Genomic DNA, 22,093 nt, shown 5'->3' on the forward strand with positions numbered 1-22,093 from the left:
ACACACTGTTGTTATTGCATAAATGCAGGATCCCTTTATTGCACATTAAAATTCACACTACACTTGCCAGTATTGGCACAGAGAATAAAACTCATGTTAATTCGACTATTTCACAGAAGCAAAGCAGAATAAAATGGCCTGTATGATTTACTTTCTTACAGGTTTGGATCTAAAAGTTTTCTACCAACCAAGCATCAGTCAATTTGTACCCATTATGTTTTGTGCCTGCTTTGGCTAAATCTAAACTAAATTAATTTATCCTAATCATAGTCTACAGTAGTATTTTTTTTTACACCAATGACATTTACCAGAAAGAGGTTCCTTAAAATATGGGTCTAAAACTAAAATCCCCATATGCCGGGTTCCTGCAACTTTTTGTGTCTTTGCTTCAACACACCTGACTAAAATAATGAGCTAATAATAAACCTCTGTTGAGCTTCACTAAATGCAAAGAAGGAGATGTAACCTTTTGCGTCAAGTGAGTGGGACCAGAAATATGAATAAAGTTGCAGCAACCTTTCTTCTTTGTTAGGCTGGAATATTTCACAAGTTTAATCTGCATCTGAACCAAAATAAGTCAAAATTGGGTGAAAATCTTTCAGATAAAATAGAAAACACCACTGAAATGCTAGTTATTATTGAGGTTTCTACATTATGATTGACTATTTCCATCATGCAAAGTGAATATTAAAGAAACACACAATTGCTTACGTACATGAATGGTTACTTTACGGCTATGAAACAGATGTAGGAAGGAGAAAAATGGGAACTTGTAACAATAAAAAGGTGTACAGTTTGGCAAAGGGTGAATTGACCTGAAGCCAAATGAAACTCCTGAATATCTGTCTTTTAATGTTGCTTTGCATTCTGAACATTTCTGTGTTACTCTTTACACAAAAGTACTCCTGCATAAATAGCATTGTGGCCGTTTCCCTCTTCAGGTGGTACGTTGGTGTTGAAGTGTGAGCTGAACCATGGAGCTGTACTTGAGGCTGGCCACTTGCAGAGACAGCAGCCACACAGTGTACAGCAGGATCGACTTGGGCCCCATCAGCATGCAGCTGGGTCCTCAGTAAGGACAAGTGGACCTGGTCCTCTCCTCTTCACCTGGGGCCAGGGCTGCAGAATGCTCAGTCCTGTCACCCCATACAGTAAGTTCTGGCAGTTTTTGGTGTGTGCAGATCCTCACCTTCAGGCTGTTTTTCTGTACTCGTTCTTCTTGTGGCTCATCTTTTGTCCGTCTCCTGTGGTTTGGTTAGAAGGAAGCAGGGAGGGAAATGAGAGGAGGGGGTGTCTTTGAGAAGTCATGTTGAGAAAGCAGAAATGCTAATGGTTTTAACAGCTGAGCCTCCAGGCTTCGTTTTGAGGAATTTCACAAAAAGTGTTCAGTTGCTGTTTTTCCAGCCTCTCCATGTGAACGGTGTACAGTTTAAACAGCTATTAGACTCCAAAACATGTTTTGCAGTAAAACAACTTGTGCATCTGTTGCGTTTTTGTTCAAAGAAAGCATCATTTATTTTGACTGTGCAGTTCTATGAACGAAAACAAGTATTTCCTGTTTAATCGGTAAATTCCAGGTTTTCAACTTGTTAAATTATTTTTAGGTGAAAAACCAACTCAGAATTAGGTAAGAATAAATATCACAGAGTGGGAGACAGTCACACCTGGAACGGAAACAAAACACAAAAACAAGGTTCCAGTTTTTCCAGACATAAGGCCAAAATCTATTTTCTTCTATTTGCATGAGACTGTTAAATATTATTAATGTAAATGCGTAGAGTTGATGGCACCAAAAAACAAGTTTTACTTGTTTTTACATGCTCATTTGGGCATGCGCTAAAAATACTTCAGAGAAAGTATTTGTATGTCTTTTTTTCTTTTTTGTACTTCATTGTAATCATAAAAAGAATGTATAATTTAAAGATTCTGAAAAAAATACAGATAACAGTTAAATCACAATTCTCTACACCACTATGACTTGAATTCTGGTTCCACAAGAGGGCGCATTGACATCGTAAGTACATTACAGTCCAATGAGTCTAATAAACAATTTTCACAATTATGATAATTATTATTCATTAAAGACATAACAGCTGTCTAGGAAAATAGGTTATTTTGCAGTAAATAATTTTTTTAACTGATATCAAAAATAATTGTGAATCTTTGCAGATCGACAGTATAGCAATTATCCAGAAACATTTGTTTTAGCGCATGTGCAAATGAGTTACTGGCACGGATTGCGCTTCCGGGTCAGATCGTGCAGCCACACTACCTATAGCTAGCACAAGCTAATGCTAGCTAATTTTTCAAATTGGTGCTTTGACCTAAGAAAATTTTATAAAGTCAATACAAATAAGCAATGTTGAGTAACAATTGATGCAAATATTTTAGACACTATGAATAAGTTGCCTTCATCTCTTCTTAAAACCCCTCAACTATCATGAGGACATCAGTGTTTGCATGTAAGTGTGTTAAAGGGTTAAACTGCTCATTTTTATGACACACATAAAGTAAAAGTGAATATATATATATATATATATATATATATATATAATTTTTTTTTTTTTTTTTTTTAACTTGCTAATTAGTGACATTTGTCACTTGAAGCAAATTGTTTCTAAAACCCAACCCAGTTTGCTGGTTCAGAGCCATTACCCAACCCAAAACATAGGTCCAGAATTTGGTTAGCAAAAAAAAAAAAAGACATTTTTTTCACCCCCCGAGTTTTAAGAGTCCAGGCTTTTTTCATATCCTTATATTGACCGACTGGGTTATTGATCAGGTCAAGCTTTAACAAGATTACAACACTAACCTGATTAGAATAAAGCAGAGGGAACTGCTTTCCATGTCTATGCATTGTGAATCAGTCAGAAAAATGCCCTGTAGAATGAGGGAGTTGTCTGAGTAGATAGTTTTTGGTAACATGCATTTGTCACATTCCTTCTTCAAAGTGACTCACAGCATTGTGTTAGTTCTCCTTCGTCTTGACTAAATGCATTCCTAAGATAGTGTTCATTTGCTTTTTTTTCCCCCCTCAATAAAATCTGCCACACTGACCCATTAGGGATCGGTCTGCAAAAACAAACAAGTAAACATGTAATCACCATCGTCCCACACCTCATTAAGGGGGCTCTGTACATAATGATGATAGGGTGACGGCTAAGAGAGAATGATGAGGCATTTTAGCGCTTTTTAAGTCGGCAGTTACGGGGTGAAGCAGTCCTGTGAATGAAAGCCACATCGTTAGTAACCCGGTGTCAACAGCCTCTCATTAGCTTTGAATGGTGGGCCACATAAATGTCGGCCTCTACAAATGCATTACCCCTCTAACAGTAATCGTGACAGCTTGTTAAGAAAGCCGCACCCCACCGTAGATTCCTCATTAGGAGTTTAGGTAAAGATGGGAGCTGCGGCGACTGAGGAACAAGCAAAGGGAAGGACAGATGGGGAAGACGCGAAGGGGAACTGGTCAGCTGCAGGGTTGATATATGAGTGGACACAATGAGCAGAGAAGAGGTGGGGGGGCACAGTCCAGCCTCTGCCACATGTGTGGAGCTAAAGGAGTGGGGGAGGGTATAAAAGTGACCACGCAGATATACTATTATAAGTATAAATGAAGTGAACATATTTAAAGCAGATTCTTATTAGTATTTGGATCACCAAACTGGATAAAACTGAACCTGGTGTGGTGCAGAGTTCACACTGTAGACTGGTTACACTTTGCACACCAGGAAAAAGGAGTAAAGAGAAGTTTGTCAAGTGGGAGAGTCCAATCTCCTTCACTTTGACATTGTGTTTTAGCCAGTGGTCACTGCATACATAACAAGGTAGCCCTCATTTACTGTGTAAGCAGGGACACAGACAAGCTTGGCAGTAATTATCTCAGTAACTCAGTAATTATTACATATTTCTAATGTGGACTTGAGCCAATTTCTTGTTTAAAGCTACACCAAGGTTCTAAAAAGTTAACGTTTCAAACTGAGATTTGAATTATAGCTTTTCCCTTTTGATATGCCAGAGAAAGTTCCTCAATTACCAGTGTTTTCCAGTTTCATACAGTAGTGATTCCCCTCTCCTGGCCATGGCTGTCCACTGACTGTCAGCTGGCTGAAATAAAACTATTTTTTCACTGGCTGATTCAGGGTACGAAAGCAAAGCCAGTCATGTTATGGAAACTGGGATAACGCCGCCTATATGTGTCATGTAAAACTATTGGCAGGGTGTGAATCAGCTCCAATCACAAAATCCCAACAGCTGACATGTCACCAGGATTGTCAGCATTTCCACTGTCCTTTTCCAAGATTTTGGAAATTTACCAAGTCTGCTGAGTCTATGGAAAAAGATATATGCATCTCAGGTTAGATTCCTGGCATGCCTGCAACCTGAATCATCCAGTGGTTGATCAGGAGTCCCTCTGCTTTCTGGCCATCCGAAGCCCAACGCTGCAGGACGAACCGCAATGTGCGAGTTCACTTTGCTGTTAGGGCTTTTCTGTGTGCGTGTGTGTGTGCGTGTGTGTATTTCCAAGTGTCTGTCCATCTTCAGGGGATCTCTTTGTTTATTGTGAGTGGAGAAAAAGCGCTAACAGAGACCCTTCAGCTAAAGAGGGGTGACTTTTTTTTTTTTTTTACTCATGCAGTCCAGGAGCCATCTCTGATGCCCCACAACCCCCAAATCCCATCACAGCAAAGCCCTTCCCCCATGCGTACTTCCATCTTATTAACCCCTAATTACTCATACTGACCATGCAGTGGATCGCCATTCAAACTGGAGTCCACTCAGACCCAGAGATCAAGAATAACTTGTATATCCTTGTGTCCTTGAAAGATAAAATCATGTACTTAGAGAAGAAAACATCCACAAATGTAAGTAACAATGGTGACAATGTGGATGTTTGGACTGAATGTCTGGAGGTTTCTTTCTTCATAATGCAGTTCTGTGGAAAAATGAACCTTAGTTCATTACTTACTGAAGAGAATAACTTTAAGAGAGCAGCAGCGACTCCTCCTGAACAACATCCAAAGCACTGCAGGACCCACTATTTCACATTTTCCAAAACATGTTGATTATCTCCAGTATCTTTGGAGAAACATTCTGTAGACCAACAACATGAAATTCACTTTTTTTAAATTCTCATACGTTCTGCGTGAAACTAATAAAGCATTTCAGGAAAAGAACATTGTGCCGACATCTAAACATGATCTGAGGTGTGATGATCTGAGGTGCTTTGCTGCTTCAGGACCTGGACACCTTGTAATCAATGGAGCCATTAATTCTGCTTTCTATCAGAAATTTTGAAACACACAAGTTATGCAGCAAGATAATTTCATGCATTATCTGCATCCTACAGTCAGATTGTTTCGGATATTTTTTTCAACTCGGGTTATCTTTGTCATATACTAAAAACTATTTGATTTTAAATATTTCTGTTGTCATGGTTAGATCTGCCACAATATGCAAACAGTCAATTAATTTCATGATAAATTAAAACAAGCTCAATCTTTTCTATTTGCTTGATTTATTGTTTTTCTCATTTCTCTCTCTCTTTCTACCAAAAACTGGATGCCAAAAGTCTTAACTCTAGTGCACCATTCTCAAGTAGTCTGGTCTTTGAATTAACTTCACTAATTATTATGAGCAGAAAAAACGTGAAATCTAAAAATCCTCCATGTATCGAATCCTGTTGTTAGACAGTGGATGTTTTAGGTATTTAAACACACAGCTGAAATAGGCTAAGCGAAGTGAAAGGTTGAAAGAATCATACCAAGATTTTTAGCTAAGAATGATTTATCTGATTTGAGATCTGAGATTTTTGAACAATTTCTGATCTACGGTTTTTGTCGAGGTTTGAGCAGCAGATGTTGATTTTTGTCAATTCTGATTTTCTTTTAACACGTATAAGAATTGGAACAGCCTTCGAAACCAGCTGTCCTGCCTCTCATGGCAGGACATGATTATTTATTTATGATTATTTATAATAGTATCACAGGCAATGGGATACCTGGAGTGAGAAAGCAGGTATCCCTATACTCATTATATTAGTAATGAGTACTAAAACAGCAAACTCTCTGTGTGTTTTTTTCAGAGAATGTTCTTAACAGTGAGATTTCCAAAATCTCACAGTTCCATGACAGACAAAAGTATTAAATCTCCACCTTCCTAAAACAATGGAAAAAGCTATTTTTGGGGGGGCCTTAAATGATTTTGGCCAAAAAAATAAAAATAAAATCTACCTCTACCTCTATATTGCCAAAAGACATTTAGACAAAAAAATAAATAAAATGACCGACCGGCTGATGAAATACTGTTTATCCTCCCTGTTATCTGTGAAAGGTCAAGCTTGTGCTCTTCTGCAAGCTGAATGGGATTGGTCCAAGCTTTTCAAACTGATTTATTAATCTGCATTAGACCGCTGTCTGTCCAGGACTGCAGATTCAGTGAGTAGATCTGCAGAAGCTGACTTCAGACTAATGGGTCCAAACATATTGACTTCTTCTTTATTTCAACAATATCAATATCCTACCTTATTCAGCTGTTCTTTGAAATACATTAAGCTTCAAGAGTAAGCAGTGGAAATTTGAGTTGCATGTATACAATGTAAGAAAAAAAACCTTTCTAATTTACGATAAAATTCTGGTGACCACAGCTGCTGATATTTAACCGCAAATTATAGACGTTTTTGTTTTTTTGTTACGGTGTAGATATAAACTCACATCATAGATTAAAATAACTAAAAACTCACAAACAGCATTTAAGCAGAATTTAGTTTACTTTAATTAACAAGTCCTTGTAAGCACTTTGCCTATTCTTATTATTCTTATACTGTGGTGATTAGATATTTACATTCTTACATCAGCATAGATAACATTTGGAAAATATGGATTATTCTGAAAGAGATATTGATGTCAACGGATCATTCTTCTGGTTGAATGAAGGTTTAATTAAAAATATGACAACACAGGCATATAATTTTAAATAAAAACTCAAATATAGACATGGACCCATATTTATATTTGCTTAGTGTTAGTTAGCGGTCAGCAGGTTCTTGTCTATAAAATCAGTTCTGAACTTCCATCACTTTTGCTCTATTAATATATCTAAAATATGTTTTTAATACCTTTTTGGTGTAAAAATCATATGATTTGAACGCACTTCAATCTGGAGAAGATTATAGTAATGAAATGTGATTGATATTGCTATGTAGGTCATTAATGTTACAAGTCATGCATCCATTCATTGTGTTCTACCCAAGGTGTGCTGGTGCTTATCTCTAGTGGTCAATGGCGAGAGGCGGGGAACACCCTGGACACGCTGTATCTGCAGTGGACCCTGCAGAGCAGCACCTGCGTCACTTTCATTATTCACTGTAAAAAGTTGCACCTTTAAGGAAGCAGAGGCTCAGAAAAGAAAGTAGCTCAAATCTAATTTTTGGTTGTAAAATCCTATCAGCAAAAGAACATGTTCTCCAAACCAGACCAAAATCTTCTGGTAACTTCCTCCTCTATCCAGTGCTGTTGCAGAAAAACCCCTCTGGCCTGGCCCTGAGTTTGGGGTAGTTTAATAATGCTCTGCAATGCCTGGAATGTCAGCCTAACTCCAGTTCAAAAAGACCAGCCCTCAGCCTCTAAACCAGTGGATTACCCAGTCTACATATAACTGCTCATGTCACGAGATTTAGATTTGTTTATTCTCTTGCCTAATCAATCCTAACTTAAGCGGTCATCTGTATGTGTGTTCTAGTTTAGCTTCCATGTAACATGAAGGAACGAAATACTTAGATTTTTCTCCTCAGGGACCCCACCCACTTTCCCTCTGTCCAGCAGACCCCTGAGGTTTGGGCCGAATTAGATCACACGCTTGGTGGGGGTGGCTTTGTGGAGTATGAGACTCACAGAGAGACAACAATGGCTCCAATGTGAGAGGAGCAGATTCAGAGGGTAGCATGCAGGCTGATCGAGGCTTATCGCTGTGGAGACCAGGCTGGGGGCTATGTTGGCACTTTCTCATAAGGGTTAGGGTTGTTGTCCCCTGCCTGGATGAATCTGAGCATAAGAGCCTGGGAACAAGATTGTGTAAAATGCTTTGTTTTATGGTGATTATGAAGACGGGTTGAAATGACCAATGGAGGGTTGGGTGGTCAGTACTGCCATCTTGTGATGAATTTATCCTTTTCTGCAATTTTACAGATGCAAAAAACAGAGCTCTGCCTCTGATACTCAGGTCTTTTGCATTTGCAAAGCTTTAAGATGTTGATACAAACATTAGCTGATTGCTCATATTAAATAATATTGTTTATTTAATATCCTACAGAATGTAGATGCTTGCTATATTTCTGAGGTTTCCAAAAGCCTGCCAGCCATTTTGAAATTCATCATGTTGCAACACAGACAGAGGTTAAACCCAAAAAATAGTAAATCATAACTCTGCTGTAATATGTTCAGCCTTCTTCTTGTTATTTTTGAACTATTTCCTCAGATTTTTTTAAAACACATAATGGTGCTATAAGGAGCTAGCAGTGTCCACGCTGTAGAGTGTTGTTGCTACTGTAATCTGATCTTTCTAAAGTATTAATCACGACTAATTAAGCAGAGAATCATTTGACTCTCTCATTCTCTCTGCATTTTTGTGCGTTGACTCTTTCTTTCTTGGTCCTTTCAGGTCTATTGAAGATGCACTGGTCTCCGGAGCACGGCGCCCCTTTATCTCAGTGGCCTGAGCAGCACTTAGATGTGACATCCACCACCTCCCCACAGTCTGCCCACAAACAAGACCCCTACAGTACTGCTGCCCGGCGCACCTATGCCCCTGCTGGGTATCCTTGGGCCAGTGACGACATATCTGCTCTTACAGCTTCTTCGCTGCTCAAGCGATATGCGGAGAAGTACTCAGGTCTGGAGTTGTCATATGAACGCCCTGCTACAGGCGCCTACTCTGAGTCTGGAAGTTTCCTAAAAACTGAAACCGAGCCCTGGGCTCTGAGCCAAGGCATGGATTGCTACCCCGGACTTGAGGCACTAACTGGCTCCAAAGTGGGGTCTGCCTCTGTAGGAATCCCGGCCACAGGAAGTGTAACATTAGTGAGTAGTAACTTGGTCACGGAACCAGGCTATGGTGGCACTACGTCCTGCAGTGCCCCATCATCTCAGGAATACCCTCCTGCCTACAACAGCACCTATCTGTCGCCTGGATACTGCCCTCAGCCCAGTGCAGCACTTCCACCTGCCCCTCTGCACACCTTGCAGGCAACCCCTACTCTAGTGCCAAGCTACAGCACCAGCACTCCAGTCTACAACTACCCACCGGGTTGCTACCCCCAAACGAGCCTTTCTTCTGGATACAGCCACCCCAGTGCCTCCTATCTTCCCTCAGGAATTAGCGCTCCCACACCTCTACCCCCTCGGCCTACCGTGGTCGGAGGTAGTTATAGTTACCCATGTCACAACCTTGGAGGGAGCGCTGATGGAGGTCTTAAACGCAAGGCCTTTGAGATGACAGATGAAGTACAGGAGGAGGTAGAAGCAGAGGGATCACGCTACAAAAAGTATGGCAATGGTCCAGGAAACAGTCACAGCAAAGGTAACGGTAATAGCCAGGCCAATGGCTATGATGTTAGCCGTCCTGCCAATGACCAGCAGACCTACAAACCTGGAAAGCCCCTGATTTCACCTCCATACAACAGGGCAGGGAACTATAGCCCACCGTCAGGCCTTGCCGGGGAAAGCGTAACAGGGGAGCACAGCTTTTCTCAGCAGCAAAGAATGTCTGTGAAGATACCTGCATCTCACACACGAGCTGAGGACACCACTGGTGGCCACTGATGATCCCTATCAACGTCAGGGAGGAGTACCTAAAGACTGAGGGGTTCTGGAACGACACTGACTTGTTCTGCAAAAGGCGGAATCTCTCTGGCAAACACAAGAGGGCACAAGACTTCTATTTCTTGTGGATGTCCATCATTTGTCTCTCCTCATATTTTTCCAAAGATTCACAAGTGTTAGGTTGAGATATTCTCTGCATAGACAGTCTAGATATCAGAGTGTCTTTTTCTCTCAGGATCTTATCTATTTCCTTTTGGCTACTTGGTGTGGTTTAAGAAGTTGGTGTATTAATTTGTGGCCATTATTTGTGTAAAAAGACCTTTGACTGCAAAAATGCTCTTTGGCACCACAAAAAGACCAAAAAGGAAAGCAAGCAATAACTAAAATGTTGAGATTGCCGTTCTACTTTAGCATCATCACTGATAAATCTGACTGCAGGCCTTGGTGTGTCATTGGGCCTTGGGAGATTAATATCATAATTTTCTCTCCACCTCCTTTTGCATTTGTGTCCTATTGTGGAGACCTATTTTTTTCTGCTTAATAATTATCAATGCTGAACAGTTTAAATATGCATACAGTGCTGTGATAAAATATTTGTTTCAGATTTCTTCTAGTTTTACATTCAGGTCAATTAAACTGTAAATAGCACAATAACAATTTCAAAATGTTGATTTCATTCATTACAGAAAAACTAAAACCAACTTGATCTTTTCTGAAAAACTAATCCTCCATCACCTTTTTTTACAATCAATGAATTTGGTTTAATTCAGTCACATTGTAGTGCTTTAGAGCTTGTAGGCTCTGTTTTAGGTAGTGCCACAGCATTTCAATAAGATTCAAGTCTGGACCCCAATTAAGTCACTCTATCGTATCATTTTGTCAGCCTTTTTGACAGTGTGCTTTGGATCACTGTCCTGAAGAAAAACTAAAATGCACTTGATCTGAAGGTTCCAACCTGACAGCTGGGCTTTCTCCTTCAGGATGTATTGCTGGATTGCAGAGTTCATGGCTCCATCAATTATAGCATGATGGTTGGTCGTGCTATAATGACCAACTATCACACCACTGTGCTTGACTGCTGGTATTATAATGTTCTTTGTAAGACTCACTTTATAAAGGTTCCACTTTCTTCTCCTCTGTGACCAGAATATTCCCCAGTTTTGTGGATTAGCAATCTGATATTTTTGGAAGTTTTGACTTTTTTTTTTTTAATTATCCAGTTCTTTTCTTAACTTAACTTATGAACCTTTAGATGCTGTTTTGGTGAATCGTTGATGCATTTGGAGTAGTTTTGGTAGGTTAGCAATTCCCTGGAAGGTGGGGTACTTTTCACTGTTTTCTCTATGGTTGATGATGACACACTGTGTGTTCCTGGAGTCCGAAGGCCTTTTGTTTCCCATCCGTACCTGAATTTCTTTAGAAGTTTCGTTAGAAATTCAGTATTCATGTCCTCATACAGATTCTTCTTAACTGATTACTTGATTGTACTGGTCTGGTTCTAACTGGAGAAATTGAACCAGTAATAGTGGATAATCATTCTTAATTAATAGGTTAACAAAAGGGGATACATTGATTTTTACATAGGCCCAGGTTGATTTGGACAACTTGCTATAATAAATGAAATCTTCATCAAATCATTATTCTGAATTTACTCTGTTTATGTTTGATTAATATTTGAACTATTCAAGGAGAAATACTTTTTCATAGCACTGTATAAAAATAACTCCAGCAATACATAAAGTCACTGTTTAAGCTTAATTCTATTACCAATGATTTAAGATTTTATTTTCATTCGAATGTATTTAGCATTCAGAAAAATTGCTAAACACAAATATCTGTAGGATGTCTTCTAATGGTGCAGTTACCAGGCACATTTGTGGTAAACTTAAGAAAACATTAATTAGCATCCAGTTTAACATCCAACAAAGATCGTTTGTTGTTTGGATGCTCTTCATGCAGGTTCCAGCGCCTCAAACTCTTTCTGCTCAACATTATAGTCTTTATGAAGAATTGCCTGCTTATCTGCTTTGATTTACTCTTTTTAATATGCAATCTCTTTACTTAACCCTATTAGAAGGACGATTTATAGACATGTTATTGAAAAACTCAGGAAGAATATTGTTACCTCAGAAAGATAAAAGTAAGAATGTATGTTATAACCTTAGGGTGTTGCTAGCGAGCAAGATGGTGAAAGAAAACAGAGCCATGGCTAAAAACTTCAGGGAAACCACACACGTTCATGCCTTCAATAATATAAAATGTCAGCATGCTCGCACAATTGCACACGTAGGCAAACACAATCCCATCCGTTTTATTGCTCTGGGAAACTTGAAGTTTTCTTACCAAGGCCCGAAATGTTGAATGTAATTCAGATTTTTTTTTAAGGACAATACATGCCATAATGTACATCAGTGATGTTTTTTTTAGATATATAAAGCATATTTTCTTTGTGTATAGCTGTAATTCTCCTATAGGTTTTGGTGGAAAAGATGAATGCTATGTTAAGTGTTAGTGTAGTTAGTGTTAGGGAAAAAGGTTTTGCAGACCAACTGTCAAAACAAAGCACTCCTGGTAAAAAACAAAAAACAAACAAAAAAAAAGCATTTCCTTATAACATCTACATCATGTTGGGAACCTGCTAAATGTCTTAATTAGAAGTCAGCAGTTCACTGTAATTTTTTATTTTCAAATCTGAATCAAAATCCATGTTTGAGAAAATGTTGCCCTAGAAGTTATTTGGTGATATTATCTTGAGACTTTGCTTTTCTCCTCAAACACTCAGACATCAGAATAAATGCTCGCCCGTATATAAAAAAATATATATAACTTGTGTTAAAATGTCGCAAACAAATCCTCTTTAACCAAAGCTCTGTACTATTTTTAAGAAAAAAAATAATGGATGAAAGCAACTTGACTAGACTTTTATAAATTTCAAGCGCTTAGCTGAAAGGACTTATACGCTCTTCAGTGTCACACAAACTGCATGTTTTATAGTAGGATACGCACTGCAGCAATTATTTCAAATGTTTTGTTTCTCTGATGCAGAGAAGGATGTGGAGTCAAATCTGAACTTCTGTGTTATCTTTTGAATTCACTCATCATCATTTCTTCCACATTCTCCTCAATGGTTTCTACCTCATTTTTAAGACATTGTACATGGCAGTATTTATTTCATGTCATTTTTAGAGCAATGTTTTTTGCTGTTGACCTGTTTAAATCTACCTCACTACCGACTGTTCTGTCATGTTTTATCAGATGAAAATACACTAAAACAAATCATGCTTGGCTTTCTTCGTTTTTTTTTCTTCTTTGAAAACAAAAGGGGGTTTGGTTCATTCATACAATTTATTTTGTGATATAAAAGGATTTTTCAGTGTTTCTCTTCCTTGATCTTTATTTAACTAATCACTGAGTGAACTAACACAACTTGATAGCTAACAACAAAATAATTCAGTGTCTCCTTAACTTAGAATAGTGCAGAAGACCAAATGAAAAAAGGTATTATACGAAAAGTATGTTCATGTTTATAGCCTCAATTCCTGACTGGGCTTACTTTTGCATGAATCACTGCTTCAGTACATCGAAGCATTGAAACAGTAATTTATGCAAAAGGAGGTAAAATGTTTTACTCTCCACTCTTCCTCCAGATTCTGGGATCTTGGTTTCCACATTACATCCGAAGCAGAAAAATGTCATAAAACAATAAAATTCTGAACATATCCTACATTCAGGATGAAAGACTATGACACAACATGAAACCTAATCTCACAGCCTCCTACGATGGCTATTGATGAGTCAGCCAAAAGATGTACATGTAACTATATAGTCAGAGCTAGACACATGCTTGGTTCAGATCCAAGCAGAGGCTTGTACAACATTAACAAGAAATCATCCTGATCCGAAGACTCAAATGTTGAGTTTTTATATGTGTTCTGTTTCTTCTTGCGTCTGACAAACAAACCTTTTCAGAAGAGAACGTCAAACATGGTAACATCTATTGATTGCTTCAGGATTTAGATGCAGAGCAGAAAATCCTTCAGGAGAAAACCTGCTGTAAGTTTGTGACTTTAAACTCAGGTGTACTGATCCAAAACTACCCAGAAAGATCCAGAAGAAGAATTAATCAAAACCATTCTGCAAAACCGAATGAAGCTGGATGTTATGTAAGACACTCATCGCAAGTTTTGACAAAAGTTTTACGACAATTGATGATCTGCAACACCAGAAGGGGACAAACACTCACAGTATGGCAAGTTGGTGTTTTTCAGTGACTTCAATCCTTGCAGTTCACTAGAGGGCGTTAGAGAGCTGTAAGAAACCACCAGTTTATTATTATATCTGCTTTATTACCGCAGACGTAATAAAGCAGTCCACAGAAGAGTTGCAGTTGGAACAGTTAAGCTATAGAAATACAAAATTAATGTAAAAATTAATATGGCATATTTTGTCATAATTAATGCAAGCAATGAAAGACTGTTGTTTCAAGGCTGTGCAGGAGTTTTTATGTGGGGCAGAAGCTGAATTGATCTACAAATATCCCCAGAGGTGGGATAAAATGCAAAATTCAGATGGGACGGGCTCTGATTCACTTACAGACTTATTAAAAAAAAAAACACATTTATTAAAAGTATTTGCCTATTTTGCTCTGCATTTTGTGATATTAACATCCTGTGCATGAAGACAGAAGTCATGCTCCACGGTTGCATGCAGGGAGAGACTTTGGTCAGAAAGGAAAATGGCTGTTTTGTGCTTATTTAAAGGAAACCACCTGACCGAGTCAGTTGCTCATGACTCAGATTACACCAATTCCCCCAAGAACATCGTCCATCTCTGAAAGCCCCCTTACATAAACACACAGTCTACCTCTGCACTTCTCAGATTGGCTGCCCAGCAGATCTCGCCAACGACCCACTTAATCGATGGCCCACCTCTGTCCTACATTCAGGTGGATTTTTAAAAAGACAGAACCTTACCAAGGATAGAAATTCAACCAGAATGGTTTGGAGTAGATATGCATATGAAGAAATAAAACAACAGATTTATGCAATTATCAAAGAAATGAATACATTTTACATGACTCTCACTGATGCAGTGTGAAACAGAGTCAAAACAAACAGCTGGATCATTGGTAACGGGAAGCTGAAGGTTAAACCCTAAGCAGAGCACTTGCTTTTGACCGCATGAGTCTGTGTTCATTGTTCTCACTTACGTTCCTTCTCCCTGAAGTGGCTGCCTCTCCCTCTGATTTGCTTGCTGTGGGTAAGTAGGTGCTTTACAGTGCACTGTACAGTCTGAGCCTGTTGGGAACATGCTGCTGACTCAGCCCAGGCCACTGCATTCATCTATCTGCACTGCAGTGCTCTCCCTCTGCCTCTCTGCTTACCCCCTTCTCACTGCTCCCTCATTCAGTGCTCCACACAAACACACAGCATAAGGTGGGGAGAGACGCCCATGCACGCACACACACCTGCCATTTGAGCATTGTGACATGCCTGAACACATAAAGCTGTAGGGCCTTTTCAAAAGGATTCATTCCTCTTGGATTCACTTTATGCTAAAAGCACAAACTATTTACAAAAAATAAATAAATAGATTTCCTTTCTTAGACTAACAAGAAGTTTTCCATAATTGTGATGTATAAGGAACTATTTTAGTTTTGGTTGACAAGAATCTGAAAAGTGTGGTGTGCAGTGCGTTTGCCGCCTGTTAATAGTAGCTATCCACCCTTTGTTGCAGTTGTTGTTACATGTTTGTTCCAGTTTCGCCTCGTCACAGACTGTAAGCCAACATCAAGCTCAGTCAGATTGGAATGAAAGCATTTGTGAGCATAAATTTTCAGAATTTCGCAGAAGGTGTGGGCTTTGACTGGACCCTTCTGCTTGGATCTAAACCATTCCTGTGTCTAGCTCTGTCTGCATAGCTACATGTACATCTTTTGGCTGACTCGCTCATCAAAGTTCATTTTAGGAGGCTGTCAATTTAGGTTTCAAGTTGTGTCATACTCTTTAAATTCATCCTGAACTTAGGATATGTTCAGAATTTTGGTTTATTGTTTTATATTTCTGCTTTAAATTTCTCTGCAGCGTCATCCCTGACCCGTCTACAGTCTTCCTTGATCTTCATGATGTTTTTTCTCTAATATTCTCTAACAAACCTCAGAATCCTGGAATTATATTGAGATTAATTTGTAACCGTTTTAAGAAAATTAATTGCATTAGATTAGATTTAAAGGCACCAGAGTTAAGTGGACTCAATACAAATGTTCGCCACATTTATATTTTTGTTACTACTGCTTCTCTATCACATAAAATCTCAAATAGGAAGATTTTTATATCCCAAAAACGACACAGGCCACACAGATAACTGGAAGGCTGCTTTATTGTTTGGAAATAGGTTCGTGCTCAAATGAAGACATTCTTTCACCGATTTCTCACTTAATTGTCCCATGTGGTGTGCAACATATACCCTCTTTGACTGTAACAGTTTAAAGAAATGACAGTCAAAAGTTGTTCTTTTTTTCTTTTTAGTTAAGCTATTTTCAAAGAGAAGAAATTTATCTCAGTCATGCTACAAAACAATGGCCTCATATACTGATTGATAAATCAATCTCTGAACAAAAAACAGAAGAAAAGAAAACAGAAGTGTAAAACAGAAGGCAAGCTGTTGTCTCCCTGGCTGACGAGCCAGCAACACAACAAAACACAGAGAGAGAGAGCACTTCCTACAAGACTCTACACGATGTTAGTCCAGACAGTCTACGCTACAGGTGGTGAGTTTTCAGTTCGCTTCGAACTCAGCATGTCGTCATGCTCCGTTTTTGATTCGCTCTGAGGGTGATCTTTGTTGCAGGATTTATCAATAGAAAGCTAAAAAGGCACGTGCCGTTAAGAGATATTGCACCATAAACAAACATACAGACAGTTAAGACAACTAATCCTTAAATTGTTAGATATACCTTATTAAAAGTGTCAGCAAAAATCAAGGATCAACTCTAAGCTGCAGCAAATGTGTTAAGGTTAAGGGTGGGGGCACATGAAGAGTTAGGGGCTGCAGCAAGCAATTGAAGTGATCTGGTCAAACAGCAGTAGCCTACAAACAGGCCAAAATTAGTGTGCATGTCTGTGGTGTGTGTGCCATTTTGCATCTGTGTACACAAAGTGGGGAAACTACAGGGGCAAGACATCTTCACACACGTACAAAAAAGAGAGAGGGCCATTGTGCGTGTGTGTGTTGGGGGCAGGGGGGTAATGGGGCTTGGTATGCTGGTAGTGCAATCCTCTCACCAAGGCAGGCTCCACAAATCTCAGCAAGCAGCCAGTACAACATCATGCATTGTAGGCCGATACTCGATACTGGGGAAAGTCCCGGGAAGGCCAGACTTTAGGAAACTCTCTGAGCATAACGCACAAAGAAAGAAGCAGGATCACTTACACTCAGTGGATCTGGTGTCACCTCAATGAGAGTGGTCAGGAGAGTTGAGTTACAGACATGGTTCTGACATATATATATATATATATATATATATATATATATATATATATATATATATATATATATATATATAATGTATAATAATAATGTGTATATAAAAAAATTTATCTGTAATATATATGTAACACAGCTCTGAATATGTGAATTTTGATTTATACAGCTTTACACACAATTTACTGCTTTTTAATATAGATTCTTTTCACTTATTTCCTTCTTTATTATGAAAAGTGACACAAACAAAATCTACACCTTTTAACAATGCATCACAGCCTAACAAGAGTGACAAAGGGGCATCAGCTGGAAGCCATTCTATTTATGGTTATTTATATTTAGAGTTAAAACTAATAGCTGTAGTTTTTTCTTTATGGTAATCCTGTATTTACAAAAATAATAAAAAAAAAAAAGCAACAAAAAAAAAAAACTACACATGCGCTTAAAATTATATATTACATTATTTATAGTTCATTTTAAAAAAATTATAGCTTTTGCAGTTTGTGCCCTATAGAGCATTTATTTATAAATTTATGTAATTATCGATTAAATTTTATTTTTTTCCCCATCACAATAATCTTGGAGATGTTGGAGAAAATGCACGGTGATAGCTTTATGCTTGTCATTCAGATTTTTATTTGGTTCAAGTTGACACCCACACTGATTCTGGAGATCTCATGCAGCAGCTGGAGCATGGGAAATAACTGATGAGGGGGGCTTATTCACAAACAGGGAAGTGACATCGCTGCACAGCAGGAAGTGCAAATGCTCCGGGTTGTGGTGCTTAGGTTCACAGTACCGTAAGAAGAAATGCATCCGGTGCTCTGTCGGTTATTTGGTATGGTTTACTTTTTACAGGTAAGCGACATGAAGGAAAATGAAAAATGAGAAGCTCAAAACTCCTGCTTACATTTGGGGCTTTTCCACTTCTACCTCTGTGCTGCTAAAAACCCAACAAATCCCAACTCACTCTTGTGACATCTCCTCTTGTGACCTATGTTTTACAATCGGGGTGAACTGTTTTGTGTGTGTTCAATTTCAATCCACACTAAAATGGCCCCAAACATAAACACGCCACCAGTTATAAGCGGGTTATGTCGCCCGGTCACTGCGGTGCCTCTAGCCTTTTGTTGGCAAAACATCTGCAGCAGGAAGCGCTAAAATCACCCCCCGACCGAGGCGGCTGTCGGACTGAGACAGCCAAGAGTCACTGTCCCCAAGAGTGGCACAAAACAAAAACGACTAAACATGATTTTACATATAATGATACTCCCGCCACATTCAATTGCATTTTGTTGCAGAGCTCTTAATAATACATCTAGAATATCTCCTGAGAAAAAGGGAAGTATTTTTCAAGCATTGCATACATTTCTAGGGTCTCTGTCTGATAACGACAGCAGAAAAAAAACCAGAATGGGCAGTCCCACTCCGTTAGTAAAGGACAACAAGGGATTACAAGGCAGATCTCTTTGGCTTCTCCACACCCAATGTTCTCATCACCATTCATGAGTTTACATCTCTCACTTTGAACACCCCAAACATACCTTTCCGCACAAAACAGCGTTCCTCGCGGCTTGATGCGGTTTATAAAACTGCAATATAAGCCTCATCACTCTCCGAAAGATCAGCATTACAAAGGGAAGAAAACAAACATTTACATTAGCGAATAAAACAATTTAAAACGAAACTCCAAACTCTTCCGAGCCCTTTTATAAAGGTTAGAAAAAAAAAAAAGAAAACAGGAATCGGAAAAAGGTTTGCCAAAGCCCAAATCCCAAACCGCGGACAGTCAGACTCCCGCTCACATTAAAGTAAAAGGCAGATGATGCGAAACATTAGACAGGAGCATACAAATGATAAACATATGCTTTTCAAGCTTCCTTAAAACATTCCAGTCCAAACAATCATTTCAGTCCATCGATCCACTCAGACGTCTTTTTCTTCATCTTACACACCCAAAATCTTCCGAGCAGCAAAGAAAGTGCTTGCATTTCACACATTGAGGTGGTGTTTTATTCTACTGTTTATAGATTAAACATCTGAAATGTGTCAAATGATGAAATCAGTTTTAGCCGATCAACCCACATACCGCTTGTTTTTGTTGAAGAAATGACCTCCCAACTCTTAAAATTTTGACCAAAAGAAACGCCTCGATCGTACAGATCATCAAGCCACCGGTGAAGTCTGCGTATTAGTGTCTTGTGGACTATGATAATTCATGCAAGATTTCTGATCAAAACATGCCTTCATGCAAGTCATTTCTATGCATTGAACAAGCACAATTATTTATGTATTTGTCTGGAAATCTTTCTGAGTAAATGGAAGCCCTTGGCCCCGAGTTGAACCCCTGTTAATAAACAGACCCTTTAACCAATTTGGTGCAAAAAGCCCATGTAAAATAAAGCATTTTGTATGTGGGTGTAACAAAGACAATGTGAGTAGTTGACCGACATGGGCAAACTGTTTGAATATTGTTCTTTTTTTTTTTTCTTTTTTTTTTTTTGTTGGTTTGTTTCTCCGTTTGCATTTTTTGCTGCTCAAAAAGACAAAAAAAAAATTCTAGTTTTAATAAAACAAGAGAAAATACTTTAGACTCTCAGTTTGTGTCTTTCTCTCACTCACCAGTCATCCCTCTGTTTGCTCATAGAGTGAGTCTGTCATTTGTGTCTCTACACACTGACACAGAACCACTTTGACTGCTGAAAGACCGGAGCAGCTTCCTTGTCATCTGCAGCCACACGGCGCTGGATTCCAGTTTTTGCCTTCCATCTCTTGGTGTAGAGTTACTTGGTGGAAAAACGTAGGATTTTTCCCTCTTCCTTCCCCTTTCTGTTAGGATCGGTTGTGTTGATATAACAGTGCCACACAGAATGCTAATTATGTTTGGCTTGACTAAAGTTCAGTCGTTTCTTGCCCCGCTCTGCATTCGTATAGGAATGAAGTCTGTAAACAAAAGTATTGAGGACTATTTTTTCTGACTTGCAAATGAAATAATCTGTACATCTGTGTGGGTGAGTTTTCTCTCACTCTGCTTGAAGTTACATTAGTTAAATCTGTACTGTTATTAATGTGGTTATTCATCACCCTCCCCCAGCCTAACACTGAGACTCCCTGACGTCTTTTTGGTTTCTGCCCTTCTCTTTCCTCTCTCCCCTGCCCTCATTGTTGTCATCCTGCTTCTCCTTTTCAGGTTTGGTCACACTGTCATAAGAAGGCAGGGAGGCAGTGGATGGAGTGCCCTCCTTCTTTTCTTGCTCCTGATTCTCAGCTTTGTTGTTGGCCGGTTTGCGCTTGCACACAAATCCCCGCCAGGCCAGGTGGGAGCGGTAGGCCCGCTGGATGATCCTTGCAGACACGTCCTCCTGCTTTCGCCTCAGAGTGGTGGTAATCGGCTCATAGGAGACTTTAGAGGGATTGGCAGCCACAAAGCGCTCCTCCATTTGTTGCCTGAGCATGTCCAGCTCCCCGCTGTCGCCCAGCACTCGCTTGGTAAAGGCAAACAGGATGTCCAGGCAGTGGATGCGGTCTCCACTCACCATAGGCATGTCCATAGCGATCAGCTCAATGGTGTTGGGCTTGGGGACACGCAGCGGGTGTTCAAGCGCATCAGCAAAGTCAGAAAGCTTGGCATAGGTAATGAACTGGGAGGCGTCAGGGTCAAATTTCTCCCAAATTTCATAAAAGGTCTCAAAGTCGTCCTCACTGAGTGGGTCTGCGCTTTCCTCCGTGGCCACACTAAAGTTCTCCAGGATGATGGCAATGTACATGTTGACCACGATTAGGAAAGAAATGATGATGTACATGACAAAGAAGAAGATGCCCACGGATGGGTTGCCACAGTCTCCGGTTGCGGGTGTGCCGGCGTTCTCTAAAAGCGGGTCGCAATCCGGCGGGTAGTTGAGGATGGGCAGCAGAAGGCCGTCCCAACCTGCCGATGTGGTGATCATGAACAGGATGATCATGCTGTTTCCAAAGGTCTCAAAGTTGTACATGTCGTCGATGCCGGCCCCGTGTTTCACGTAGCCAAAGTTGGACATGCCAAAGATGGAGAAGATGAACATGACCAGGAAGAGAAGGAGGCCGATGTTGAACAAGGCGGGGAGCGACATCATGAGGGCGAACAGCAGAGTTCTGATTCCTTTGGCGCCTTTGATGAGACGCAGGATCCTGCCGATACGAGCCAGACGGATCACCCTGAAGAGCGTCGGCGACACAAAGTACTTCTCGATCAGGTCGGCCAGAAACATACCTGAGGTTACAAGGAAGAAACCAAACATGCTTGGTTAAGGTGTCACAATTTTTACAAAAAGCTTCAGTTCAGACAGAAATTCCACAAAGACGACAATACACTGTTTATAGGGACTCTTCTGTATTTCATTTCCATTTTTTGTTTATTTAATGCTATTTATTGAATTTATTTACTCCTTAATCATTACTTACGTAGAAACGTATACCTCTTAGAATGAATGTGTTTGGTATCATAGGGGAAACATTTATTTTACTCTAAATACCAGAGAAAACTAGATTTGTTCTTGTTCTTTATGTGCTAAAGACACATTAGGCTCAAAATCAACCATAACAACTAAAAACTGTAAAACTCCTTTCAGAAATGATGAGTTTTCTTCATATTCACATAAATCTTTCAGTTATAGTTGTGAAAGCTGCACACCCAGTTTTGTCTTTGTTTGTCTTTATCCATCTTTTCTAAATTACCAGATTAATTAAAATTCTGGTTACAGACTTAAAGAAGCTAGGGTTAGGGTTAATCACAATTTAAAATAACTTTCTATGTA

The 22,093-nt window shown here is 39.4% G+C and overlaps 2 protein-coding genes across 5 annotated transcripts in view; one reads left to right on the forward strand and one right to left on the reverse strand.

Moving 5' to 3' along the window:
* Positions 1-1,062: 1,062 nt before the first annotated feature.
* LOC129357864 (fidgetin-like) lies at positions 1,063-13,099 on the forward strand. The gene is made up of 2 exons (XM_055026828.1): positions 1,063-1,151; positions 8,659-13,099. Exons 1-2 carry the CDS (start codon positions 1,127-1,129, stop codon positions 9,816-9,818), a joined length of 1,185 nt encoding a protein of 394 aa, XP_054882803.1. The 5' UTR covers positions 1,063-1,126; the 3' UTR covers positions 9,819-13,099.
* A 4,311-nt stretch (positions 13,100-17,410) lies between these two features.
* Positions 17,411-22,093, reverse strand: part of scn8ab (sodium channel, voltage gated, type VIII, alpha subunit b) — a 49,683-nt gene continuing 45,000 nt past the window's right edge. For all 4 annotated transcript variants that reach the window (XM_055026711.1, XM_055026705.1, XM_055026708.1 and 1 more), the window contains one exon: positions 17,411-21,549. In XM_055026711.1, coding sequence (XP_054882686.1) covers positions 20,396-21,549 — 1,154 coding nt within the window. In that variant the 3' untranslated portion in view covers positions 17,411-20,395. The remainder of the gene's footprint in view (positions 21,550-22,093) is intronic.

Source organism: Poeciliopsis prolifica, unplaced genomic scaffold (genome assembly GCF_027474105.1).
Source record: "Poeciliopsis prolifica strain line A6 unplaced genomic scaffold, Auburn_PproV2 SCAFFOLD003, whole genome shotgun sequence".
Classification (NCBI taxonomy): domain Eukaryota; kingdom Metazoa; phylum Chordata; class Actinopteri; order Cyprinodontiformes; family Poeciliidae; genus Poeciliopsis; species Poeciliopsis prolifica.

Coding starts and splice junctions, on each gene's coding strand:
- LOC129357864 (XM_055026828.1), top strand. CDS start 1,127: ATGCTCAGTCCTGTCACCCCATACA. Junction 1,152..8,658: donor CAGTCCTGTCACCCCATACA/GTAAGTTCTGGC, acceptor TGGTCCTTTCAG/GTCTATTGAAGATGCACTGG.